General features: G+C 44.1%; 1 protein-coding gene across 2 annotated transcripts; it reads right to left on the bottom strand.

Moving 5' to 3' along the window:
- Positions 1-1,645: 1,645 nt before the first annotated feature.
- On the bottom strand, positions 1,646-11,713 carry si:ch211-227n13.3. Of its 2 annotated transcripts, XM_046358222.1 has the most exons (7): positions 11,549-11,713; positions 10,952-11,009; positions 9,409-9,946; positions 9,221-9,296; positions 8,970-9,062; positions 7,899-8,061; positions 1,646-2,424 (listed from the first exon to the last, which is right to left on the bottom strand). In XM_046358222.1, the coding sequence occupies exons 1-7, from the start codon at positions 11,590-11,592 to the stop codon at positions 2,221-2,223; spliced, it is 1,176 nt and encodes a 391-aa protein (XP_046214178.1). In that variant the 5' UTR covers positions 11,593-11,713; the 3' UTR covers positions 1,646-2,220. The 2 variants fall into 2 exon arrangements, with proteins under 2 accessions (XP_046214178.1, XP_046214179.1); XM_046358223.1 differs by lacking the exon at positions 10,952-11,009 and having other exon boundaries at positions 1,648-2,424; positions 11,549-11,684.
- Positions 11,714-12,361: the final 648 nt, after the last annotated feature.

The following is a 12,361-nucleotide window of genomic DNA, read 5'->3' as shown; positions in this document are numbered from 1 at the left end:
TCCTCTGAGACCAGCCACCAGGACAGCTGATGAAACTGTGGGATCGTCTGAGACCAGCCACCAGGACAGCTGATGAAACTGTGGGATCCTCTGAAACCAGCCACCAGGACAGCTGATGAAACTGTCCGGGAACTTGCAGGTGCCTTGGTGGAAGAGTGGTGTAACATCTCACAGCAAGAACTGGAAAATAAGGTGCAGCTGGTGGCCACACCAGATTCTGACTGTTACTTTTGATTTTGACCCCCCCCCCTTTGTTCAGGGACACATTATTCCATTTCTGTTAGTCACATGTCTGTGGAACTTGTTCAGTTTATGTCTCAGTTGTTGAATCTTATGTTCATACAAATATTTACACATGTTAAGTTTTCTGAAAATAGACACAGTTGGCTGAGTTTATGTCAGATGTCAACCCAGGACAGTATATTATTTCCCATTCGGGCCAGTAGCTTTCAGTTGGCACTAGCAAATTCATCGCAATATCAAGCCTTGGTCAATATTCAAAAAACATCTCTGAATAAGAGTGCTGATCTAGGATCAGGACCCCATGTCCCTCCATTCTGAATAGGATCAGGACCCCCTGTCCCTCCATTCTGAATAGGATCAAGACCCTCTATCCCTCCATTCTGAATAGAATCAGGACCCCCTATCCCTACATTCTGAATAGAATCAGGACCCCCTGTCCCTCCATTCTGAATAGAATCAGGACCCCCTATCCCTACATTCTGAATAGAATCAGGACCCCCTGTTCCTCCATTCTGAATAGAATCAGGACCCCCTATCCCTCCATTCTGAATAGAATCAGGACCCCCTATCCCTCCATTCTGAATAGAATCAGGACCCCCTGTCCCTCCATTCTGAATAGAATCAGGACCCCTATCCCTACATTCTGAATAGAATCAGGACCCCCTATCCCTACATTCTGAATAGAATCAGGACCCCCTGTCCCTCCATTCTGAATAGGATCAGGACCCCCTATCCCTACATTCTGAATAGAATCAGGACCCCCTGTCCCTCCATTCTGAATAGGATCAGGACCCCCTATCCCTCCATTCTGAATAGGATCAGGACCCCTGTCCCTCCATTCTGAATAGAATCAGGACCCCCTGTCCCTCCATTCTGAATAGGATCAAGACCCCCTGTCCCTCCATTCTGAATAGAATCAGGACCCCCTGTCCCTCCATTCTGAATAGGATCAAGACCCCTGTCCCTCCATTCTGAATAGGATCAGGACCCCTGTCCCTCCATTCTGAATAGGATCAAGACCCCCTATCCCTCCATTCTGAATAGAATCAGGACCCCCTATCCTTACATGCTGAATAGGATCAGGACCCCTGTCCCTCCATTCTGAATAGAATCAGGACCCCTATCCCTACATTCTGAATAGGATCAGGACCCCTATCCCTACATTCTGAATAGAATCAGGACCCCCTGTCCCTCCATTCTGAATAGGATCAGGACCCCCTATCCCTCCATTCTGAATAGAATCAGGACCCCCTATCCCTACATTCTGAATAGAATCAGGACCCCTGTCCCTACATTCTGAATAGGATCAGGACCCCTGTCCCTCCATTCTGAATAGGATCAAGACCCCCTATCCCTCCATTCTGAATAGAATCAGGACCCCCTATCCCTACACTGAATAGGATCAGGACCCCCTGTCCCTCCATTCTGAATAGAATCAGGACCCCCTATCCCTCCATTCTGAATAGAATCAGGACCCCCTGTCCCTCCATTCTGAATAGAATCAGGACCCCATGTCCTTTCTGAATTGGATCAGGACCCCCTGTCCCTTCATTCTGATCTGGTCCTAGATCAGCAGTCCTATTCTGAGGTTAATGAATACGGGCCAGATCAGTAGAGGGCACTGTCCCAGCTGTGTCTGGTAGTAGAGACCTCATCTCTGAACAGAAGATACAATAAAATAACATGTATTCTTCAGTGTGAAATAAACAGGGAAGATCTGATACAGATAACTAACTTCAACAGAAACATGACAATGAGGCTGATTATTATTTACATTCAAAGCTAGATTCAACTAGTATAAGAGACACTGTGTAAATAGTAACTCCATGCATGTCCCCTCTAATGGAAGAGCTATGATGGTAACTCCCTCCAGCCATGCTTGAAGGAGAACAAACAGCAGAAGCAGGTAGAGAATTGACAAAACAATCAAGGATGGCAATGAAGAACATATTTGGAATCTGACAGTGATGTCATCAGTCATGTGTGTGTTTCCCTGACGACGCGGCTGCGGTTGGCTTGGAGCTGAGCCAGCTGGGATCTGAAGCCGCTGCTCTTCTTCCTGGGCTCCTCCTCCTGTGGGGGCGTGGCCTCCTGCGGGGTTTCCATGGCAACGGCAGAGGGGACCACTTGGAAGGTGAGGACCCTGTGTGTACGCTCCAGACTGCTGTCATCACTGTTCTCCTGCAGGTCACAACATACACAATGGAGCGGTAACGTTAACTGCCAGGGACGGGGTTATGAAATCATTTCACTATCCGAACAGTATCACCAACGTGCGTCGGATATCCAGAATAAAAATTTATTAATTCATTAAAAGCTGTTTGTAACCTGAGCACTGCTGCACGCAGAGGAGGCTAGTGCTCTATTGCTGCGGAGGTGCTGGTGAGATGGGAGCAAGTAGACGGAGGCAGAGAGAGAAGCTACTGGGCTACAGCCAAGACGACCTCACATGTAGTGTATGTTGTGACCAGCAGGAGAACAGTGTGTGTATACAGATTGTATGTAGGCTTGTCTCCCATATGAACCTGCCCTTAGTGTCAGACTGGGTTCAAATGACTTCTGGTTCTTTTTTTCCTGTATTTGTCTGGTATGGTGTGCATGTATGTACAGTTGAAGTCGGAAGTTTACATACACTTAGGTTGGAGTCATTAAAACTTGTTTTTCAACAACTACACAAATGTATTGTTAACAAACTATAGTTTTGGCAAGTTGGTTAGTATATCTACATTGTGCATGACCCCCATTCATTTTTCCAACAATTGTTTAGACAGATTATTTCATTTATAATTCACTGTATCACAATTCCAGTGGGTCAGAAGTTTACATACACTAAGTCGACTGTGCCTTTAAACAACTTGGAAAATTCCAGAAAATGATGTCATGGCTTTAGAAGCTTCTGATAGGCTAATTGACATTATTTGAGTCAATTGGAGGTGTACCTGTGGATGTATTTCAATGTCTACCTTCAAACTCAGTGCCTGATTGACATCATGGGAAAATCAAAAGAAATCAGCCAAGACCTCAGAAAAAAACATTGCAGTCTGCTTCATCCTTGGACGCAATTTCCAAAAGCCTGAAGGTACCACGTTAATATGTTTAAACAATAATACAGAAGTATAAACACCATGGGACCACGCAGCCGTCATTCTGCTCAGGAAGGATACGCGTTCTGTCTCCTAGAGATCAATGTACTTTGGTGCGAAAAGTACAAATCAATCCCAGAACAATATCAAAGGACCTTTTGAAGATGCTGGAGGAAACAGGTACAAAAGTATCTATATCCACAGTAAAACGAGTCCTATATCAACACAACCTGGAAAAAAAAAATCCAGACTACAGTTTGCAACTGCACATGGGGACAAAGATAGTACCTTTTGGAGAAATGTCCTCTGGTCTGATGAAACAAAAATAGAACTGTTTGACCATAATGATCATCGTTATGTTTGGAGGAAAAAGGGGGAGGCTTGCAAGCCGAAGAACACCACCCCAACCGTGAAGCACGGGGGTGGCAGCATCATGTTATAGCATCATCATAGCCCACCTATAATTTATAATTTAGCCCAAACAACTACCTCTTTCCCAACTGTATTTTATTTATTTATTTTGCTCCTTTGCACCCCATTATTTTTATTTCTACTTTGTACATTCTTCGATTGCAAAACTACCATTCCAGTGTTTTACTTGCTATATTGTATTTACTTTGCCACCATGGCCTTTTTTGCCTTTACCTCCCTTATCTCACCTCATTTGCTCACATTGTACATAGACTTGTTTATACTGTATGTTTGTTTTACTCCATGTGTAACTCTGTGTCGTTGTATCTGTCGAACTGCTTTGCTTTATCTTGGCCAGGTCGCAATTGTAAATGAGAACTTGTTCTCAACTTGCCTACCTGGTTAAATAAAGGTGAAATATATATATATTTTTTTAATGTTGTGTGGATGTTCTGCTGCAGGAGGGACTGGTGCACTTCACAAAATAGATGATATCATGAGGATGGAAAATTATGTGGATATATTGAAGCAACATCTCAAGGCATCAGTCAGGAAGTTAAAGCTTGGTCGCAAATGGTTCTTCCAAATGGACAACGACCCCAAGCATACTTCCAAAGTTGTGTCAAAACGGCTTAAGGACAACAAAGTCAAGGTATTGGAGTGGCCATCACAAAGCCCTGACCTCAATCCTATAAAAAATGTGTGGGCAGAACTGAAAAAGCGTGTGCAAGCAAGGAGGCCTACAAACCTGACTCAGTTACACCAGCTCTGTCAGGAGGAATGGGCCAAAATTCACCCGACTTATTGCGGGAAGCTTGTGGAAGGATTCCCGTAACGTTTGACCCAAGTTAAACAATTTAAAGGCAATGCTACCAAATACTAATTGAGTGTATGTAAACTTCTGACCCACGGGGAATGAGATGGATGAAATAAAAGCTGAAATAAATAATTCTCTACTATTATTCTGACATTTGACATTCTTAAAATAAAGTGGTGATCCTAACTGACCTAAGAGAGGGATTTATACTAGGATTAAACGTCAGGAATTGTGAAAAACGTACTTTAAATGTATTTGGCCAAGGTGTATGTAGACTTCTGATTAAGTAATTAATGTAGCACCCACAATGTTATTCATCATGTCATGGGCTGGAGTAGCTATTTAGCTAGCTAGGCTAATTGAGTCCACATTTTGTGCTTTCTCCACAACCCCATACAGATAACACAACAGCCTACATGTTGGTGCTCGTTGTAGCCATTTAACTCCATCTTGCAACGCCTTCGTGAACTGTCACTCCACTTGGTACACATTGAGTCTCTTTGCTGCTTTGATATGCCAACAAACAACAAGCTAGACAGGTGAAGGTTACCGGACTTTTTATGGAGCGTACCTCATACAAACTACACTGAAAAGGGCTTGATTTTATTAACTTATATAATTTCAAATGTCATTGTATATCCCTGTATGTAACAATGTCACATGGATATTAGAATTTCATTTAGACAAAGGCCAGTGTTATCAAAGGCCAGTGTTATCAAAGGCCAGTGTTATCTGTTATTAAAGGACAGTGTTATTAAAGGCCAGTGTTATCAAAGGTCAGTGTTATCAAAGGTCAGTGTTATCAAAGGCCAGTGTTATCAAAGGCCAGTGTTATCAAAGGCCAGTGTTATCAAAGGCCAGTGTTATCAAAGGCCAGTGTTATCAAAGGCCAGTGTTATCTGTTATTAAAGGCCAGTGTTATCAAAGGCCAGTGTTATCTGTTATTAAAGGCCAGTGTTATCAAAGGCCAGTGTTATCAAAGGCCAGTGTTATCAAAGGCCAGTGTTATCAAAGACCAGTGTTATCAAAGGCCAGTGTTATCAAAGGCCAGTGTTATCAAAGGCCAGTGTTATCAAAGGCCAGTGTTATCAAAGGCCAGTGTTATCAAAGGCCAGTGTTATCAAAGGCCAGTGTTATCAAAGGCCAGTGTTATCAAAGGCCAGTGTTATCTGTTATTAAAGTCCAGTGTTATCAAAGTCCAGTGTTATCAAAGACCAGTGTTATCAAAGGCCAGTGTTATCAAAGGCCAGTGTTATCAAAGGCCAGTGTTATCAAAGGCCAGTGTTATCAAAGGCCAGTGTTATCAAAGGCCAGTGTTATCAAAGGCCAGTGTTATCAAAGGCCAGTGTTATCAAAGGCCAGTGTTATCAAAGGCCAGTGTTATCAAAGGCCAGTGTTATCAAAGGCCAGTGTTATCAAAGGCCAGTGTTATCAAAGGCCAGTGTTAAAGGCCAGTGTTATCAAAGGCCAGTGTTATCAAAGGCCAGTGTTATTAAAGGCCAGTGTTATTAAAGGCCAGTGTTATTAAAGGCCAGTGTTATTAAAGGACAGTGTTATTAAAGGCCAGTGTTATCAAAGGCCAGTGTTATTAAAGGCCAGTGTTATTAAAGGCCAGTGTTATCTGTTATCAAAGGCCAGTGTTATCAAAGGCCAGTGTTATCAAAGGCCAGTGTTATCAAAGGCCAGTGTTATCAAAGGCCAGTGTTATCAAAGGCCAGTGTTATCAAAGGCCAGTGTTATCAAAGGCCAGTGTTATCAAAGGCCAGTGTTATCAAAGGCCAGTGTTATCAAAGGCCAGTGTTATCAAAGGCCAGTGTTGTCAAAGGCCAGTGTTGTCAAAGGCCAGTGTTGTCAAAGGCCAGTGTTGTCAAAGGCCAGTGTTGTCAAAGGCCAGTGTTGTCAAAGGCCAGTGTTATCAAAGGCCAGTGTTGTCAAAGGCCAGTGTTATCAAAGGCCAGTGTTATCAAAGGCCAGTGTTATCAAAGGCCAGTGTTATCAAAGGCCAGTGTTGTCAAAGGCCAGTGTTGTCAAAGGCCAGTGTTGTCAAAGGCCAGTGTTGTCAAAGGCCAGTGTTGTCAAAGGCCAGTGTTGTCAAAGGCCAGTGTTGTCAAAGGCCAGTGTTGTCAAAGGCCAGTGTTGTCAAAGGCCAGTGTTGTCAAAGGCCAGTGTTGTCAAAGGCCAGTGTTGTCAAAGGCCAGTGTTGTCAAAGGCCAGTGTTGTCAAAGGCCAGTGTTGTCAAAGGCCAGTGTTGTCAAAGGCCAGTGTTGTCAAAGGCCAGTGTTGTCAAAGGCCAGTGTTATCTGTTATTAAAGGCCAGTGTTATCTGTTATTAAAGGCCAGTGTTATCTGTTATTAAAGGCCAGTGTTATCTGTTATTAAAGGCCAGTGTTATCTGTTATTAAAGGCCAGTGTTATCTGTTATTAAAGGCCAGTGTTATCTGTTGTTAAAGGCCAGTGTTATTAAAGACCAGTGTTATCTGTTATTAAAAGCCAGTGTTATCTGTTATTAAAGACCAGTGTTATTAAAGACCAGTGTTATCTGTTATTAAAGGCCAGTGTTATTAAAGGTCAGTGTTATCTGTTATTAAAGACCAGTGTTATTAAAGGCCAGTGTTATCTGTTATTAAAGTGCCGTGTTATTAAAGGCCAGTGTTATCTGTTATTAAAGCCCAGTGTTATCTGTTATTAAAGGCCAGTGTTATCTGTTATTAAAGCCCAGTGTCATTAAAGGCCAGTGTTATCTGTTATTAAAGCCCAGTGTCATTAAAGTCCAGTGATATTAAAGGCCAGTGTTATTAAAGGCCAGTGTTATCTGTTATTAAAGGCCAGTGTTATCTGTTATTAAAGGCCAGTGTTATTAAAGTCCAGTGTTATTAAAGCCCAGTGTTCTTAAAGACCAGTGTTATTAAAGACCAGTGTTATCTGTTATTAAAGGCCAGTGTTATCTGTTATTAAAGCCCAGTGTTATCTGTTATTAAAGCCCAGTGTTATTAAAGGCCAGTGTTATCTGTTATTAAAGCCCAGTGTCATTAAAGGCGAGTGTTATTAAAGGCCAGTGTTATCTGTTATTAAAGGCCAGTGTTATTAAAGGTGAGTGTTATTAAAGGCCAGTGTTATCTGTTATTAAAGGCCAGTGTTATCTGTTATTAAAGCCCAGTGTCATTAAAGGCCAGTGTTATCTGTTATTAAAGCCCAGTGTTATTAAAGGCCAGTGTTATTAAAGGCCAGTGTTATTAAAGGCCAGTGTTATTAAAGGCCAGTGTTATTAAAGACCTATACATTTGATTTGTTCACAGAAGCGCTAGATAGAACTTTGTGAAATAACGCAAATCTGGGCTACCTACCGCCTTTTCATCAGGATCGCTATGGAGAGCGCTGCTATGGAGACCACTGCGGTTGAGACTGTTGCTTTGGATGCATGTTCCTGCCCTCTGACGACTTCCTCTGGACCTCTTCTTCCTCTTCCTCCCTCTGCTCACAGCCTGGTTCTCATACCTCCCCAGGTTCCTACACACAAGGTGTTTGTTACTCCAGTGAGTGAGTGTGTTAAATTGAACCTTTATTTAACTGTGTGTTACCTCAGGTTGTGAGTGCGTGTGTGTTACCTCAGGTTGTGAGTGCGTGTGTGTTACCTCAGGTTGTGAGTGCGTGTGTGTTACCTCAGGTTGTGAGTGCGTGTGTGTTACCTCAGGTTGTGAGTGCGTGTGTGTTACCTCAGGTTGTGAGTGCGTGTGTGTTACCTCAGGTTGTGAGTGCGTGTGTGTTACCTCAGGTTGTGAGTGCGTGTGTGTTACCTCAGGTTGTGAGTGCGTGTGTGTTACCTCAGGTTGTGAGTGCGTGTGTGTTACCTCAGGTTGTGAGTGCGTGTGTGTTACCTCAGGTTGTGAGTGCGTGTGTGTTACCTCAGGTTGTGAGTGCGTGTGTGTTACCTCAGGTTGTGAGTGCGTGTGTGTTACCTCAGGTTGTGAGTGCGTGTGTGTTACCTCAGGTTGTGAGTGCGTGTGTGTTACCTCAGGTTGTGAGTGCGTGTGTGTTACCTCAGGTTGTGAGTGCGTGTGTGTTACCTCAGGTTGTGAGTGCGTGTGTGTTACCTCAGGTTGTGAGTGCGTGTGTGTTACCTCAGGTTGTGAGTGCGTGTGTGTTACCTCAGGTTGTGAGTGCGTGTGTGTTACCTCAGGTTGTGAGTGCGTGTGTGTTACCTCAGGTTGTGAGTGCGTGTGTGTTACCTCAGGTTGTGAGTGCGTGTGTGTTACCTCAGGTTGTGAGTGCGTGTGTGTTACCTCAGGTTGTGAGTGCGTGTGTGTTACCTCAGGTTGTGAGTGCGTGTGTGTTACCTCAGGTTGTGAGTGCGTGTGTGTTACCTCAGGTTGTGAGTGCGTGTGTGTTACCTCAGGTTGTGAGTGCGTGTGTGTTACCTCTGTAGGAAAATGTGTGGTCTGGAGCAGGCTGGCTGTTCTCCCCTGGTCTGCTCTCTGTGTCTAATCCGGCCCAGATGGATCCACAGCCTCCTGATAGCAACAGCAGTACTGTGGGTTACTTACTTACACACACACACACACACACACACACACACACACACACACACACACACACACACACACACACACACACACACACACACACACACACACACACACACACACACACACACACACCTCTCTCTTACCCTTTAATGTTCTGTGGTCTTCTGGGTGTCCACTTCTTCATGAGAACCCATTGGTCACATGACAAGGAAGTGGGATCTGATAGACCAATCAGAGAGAATGTCTATTAGAATCAGACATCTGCTCAGTAGGTTTGTTTTGCTCGGTACAGGACTTCTCTGACAGGGTGGGTGTGTTTGTGTATATTCACCATTGTCTGTTAGTTTGTCCAGCGGAGTGGGTCTTCCCCTCTGGGCTTCTCTGTGAAGTCTCTGACATGTCAAACACAGACCAGGGGGAAGAGTTAGTGGAGTGCTTTGAACCATGAAGGAGGGGCCAGAGACAATGCTGTCCAATGAGCAGCACGATTCAGCGTCTGACTCTACGCCTCTTTCCATCTGCCCTGTCACCTTTCCACCAATCACAGCCTTCCCCTGGCTGACTGACAGCTCTTGCGGTGGTGACCCACATTCTGAGACACTGTGGTTTCCATGGTGATGGTCAATCAGGTCAAGATCCGTGTCCTCGTCTGAGATCACGATGCTTGAGTCAGCAGAGTCCCAGTCCGGCACTGTCCCTTCACCCTGCCCTCGCCGCCTACTACTACTCCTCCTCCTCCTCCTCGTCATCCCCGGCTGGGCAGCAGGGTCACTGGAGCCCCAGGCTTCAGAGGCCTTGGTGGAGGCTGAGCGACTCAGTCTGGATGGACGCATGGAGCTTCCCCACCTCACACAATACTGCAGATTCACCTGCAACACAGGGAGATCTTTACACACACAAACCCTGCAGATTCAGCTGCAACACAGGGAGATCTTTACACACACAAACCCTGCAGATTCAGCTGCAACACAGGGAGATCTTTACACACACAAACCCTGCAGATTCAGCTGCATCACAGGGAGATCTTTACACACACAAACCCTGCAGATTCAGCTGCAACACAGGGAGATCATTACACACACAAACCTTGCAGTGGGTAACTAGCAGATTGGGAGGGGTGTTTTTAAAGTAACGGCCCAGTGTTTCCAGATTTCTATGAATTATGACCTATAATTACTTACAATACCTAAAAAACATTGTTTTTCATTTCAAATGAGGGAGGTGTTTTAAACAATGGAAGTGTAAAACATCTACCTGCAAAACATCAGAACCATTCTCACAGACCCAATTCCTGTATTTTACAGGGTCTGAAAATGCAGCAATCTTGATTAGTTCTTTAGGTGGGTTTTAAATGTGTCATGTTTTTCTTTCTTCTTACCACTATCCCTTTCAATTACACAAAAAAAAGCAGCCATAAATGTGTGGGATTTTGGTATTTGTATGATATAGTTAAAGACAACGATTTGTGAACTTTGCCTGTTGAAAAGCGATATCCCAAGTATAAATACTGTAAAGTACATTTACATTTAAGTCATTTAGCAGACGCTCTTATCCAGAGCGACTTACAAATTGGTGCATTCACCTTATGACATCCAGTGGAACAGTCACTTTACAATAGTGCATCTAAATCTTAAAGGGGGGGGGGGGGTACAAAGTAAAGTACACACACTAAAGGGTAAAACAATATGTTGAGTAAAAGGGTTTAGAAATGTGCTAACTTCAAGGTGTTGGGGATCAATGAAGAGGAACTTCTGCTGTCATGACTTACCAGGACCACCTATTCAGAGGTGCCTTTCGTTAACTAAACAAGGTGTTAAATGGAGGTGAAAAGGAGACACGAGTGGTACTTTAATGTTGTGCTTCTAGCTGCCTACCCTGATGTAGCCACCGGTCTCACCTCCTTGACTTCCTTGGTCTGTCGAATATTGAGACCTGTGAATAAAAGGACCAGCAGTTTTCTGCCAAACTAGCCATTGCCACTAACTCTACTTCCATCTGTGGTTGTTGCTAACATGCTGCTAGCTAACTAGCTATTGCCACTAACGTTTCTTCCGTCTGTTGTTGCTAACATGCTGCTAGCTAACCAGCTATTGCCACTAACGTTACCTCCATCTGTTGTTGCTAACATGCTGCTAGCTAACCAGCTATTGCCACTAACGTTACTTCCATCTGTTGTTGATAACATGCTGCTAGCTAACTAGCTATTGCCACTAACGTTACCTCCATCTGTTGTTGCTAACATGCTGCTAGCTAACTAAGGTAAATGACTGCACTGAAATCTTACCAGTTAGTTAGAACAAATGTCCGAGCCAAACCAAGTGATCTGCCTGGGATAGGTACAACACAACCTACAAAAACCTATACAGTAGCTAGTTAACTAAACTAACTCAGTTAGCTAACAGTTTGTTGTGTTTATGTTAGCCATCAGCGTCAAAAACAGTTACTGTATTAGCTGGCTAAAAGTTACTTACTGAGTCTCGAAATGTTCATAGTCTATCCGCTTAGAAAGAATCATCTCCGAGGTCTCCTGCTTTGAGCTTTTGCTAACTACCGTAACTAGATGTTTGAAAGTAACGGACGGCGAAGGAAAGCGGATTTCGGTTAGTTTCGGTTAGGACCGAGGCAGATTTCGGTTAGTTTCGGTTAGGACCGAGGCAGATTTCGGTTAGTTTCGGTTAGGACCGAGGCAGATTTCGGTTAGTTTCGGTTAGGACCGAGGCAGATTTCGGTTAGTTTCGGTTAGGACCGAGGCAGATTTCGGTTAGTTTCGGTTAGGACCGAGGCAGATTTCGGTTAGGACCGAGGCAGGTTTCGGTTAGTTTCGAGGCAGATTTCGGTTAGCTTCGAGGCAGCAAAACTCACGTCTCTCGCGCAAAACTCACGTCAGCACATGCGCACAGGTGACGTGTTGTTCGCCAACGAAAGGCTCTTTTTTTTTGAACGGCTCTTTCTGATGAACTTCGAGAACCGAATAGCATTGTGTGAAAGAGCCGTTCATTCTACTGCTTTTTCAGCTAAAAAAAACAAACAATGTTTTTCTGCAGATAAATAACAACATAGGTATCTAAAGTGGGCGAATCGTCACTGCAGAAACAATAAATTGTGTCGATAGCGTGTCAATCTGGTCCACTCTGATTTTTTTCAATGCATAAAAACAGATACACAATCGAGAGCATCCTGTCTTCAACTGCACCGCACTCAACCTCAAGGCTCTCCAGAGGGTGGTGAGGTCTGCACAACGCATCACCGGGGGCAAACTACCTGCCCTCCAGGACACCTACACC

This window comes from Oncorhynchus gorbuscha, linkage group LG08, assembly GCF_021184085.1.
Source record: "Oncorhynchus gorbuscha isolate QuinsamMale2020 ecotype Even-year linkage group LG08, OgorEven_v1.0, whole genome shotgun sequence".
Classification (NCBI taxonomy): Eukaryota; Metazoa; Chordata; class Actinopteri; order Salmoniformes; family Salmonidae; genus Oncorhynchus; species Oncorhynchus gorbuscha.
The sequence above is the reverse complement of the archived record's forward strand: the minus strand, read 5'-3'. Positions and strand labels throughout refer to the sequence as shown.

Bases quoted from the DNA above. Each gene is read 5' to 3' on its own strand.
- si:ch211-227n13.3 (XM_046358222.1), bottom strand. From the start codon at position 11,592: ATGATTCTTTCTAAGCGGATAGACTATGAACATTTCGAGACTCA. The intron at 11,010-11,548 runs GTAAGTAACTTT...TTTTATTCACAG, and splicing joins TATGAACATTTCGAGACTCA to GTCTCAATATTCGACAGACC. The intron at 2,425-7,898 runs GTAGGTAGCCCA...TGTGACCTGCAG, and splicing joins GCGATCCTGATGAAAAGGCG to GAGAACAGTGATGACAGCAG.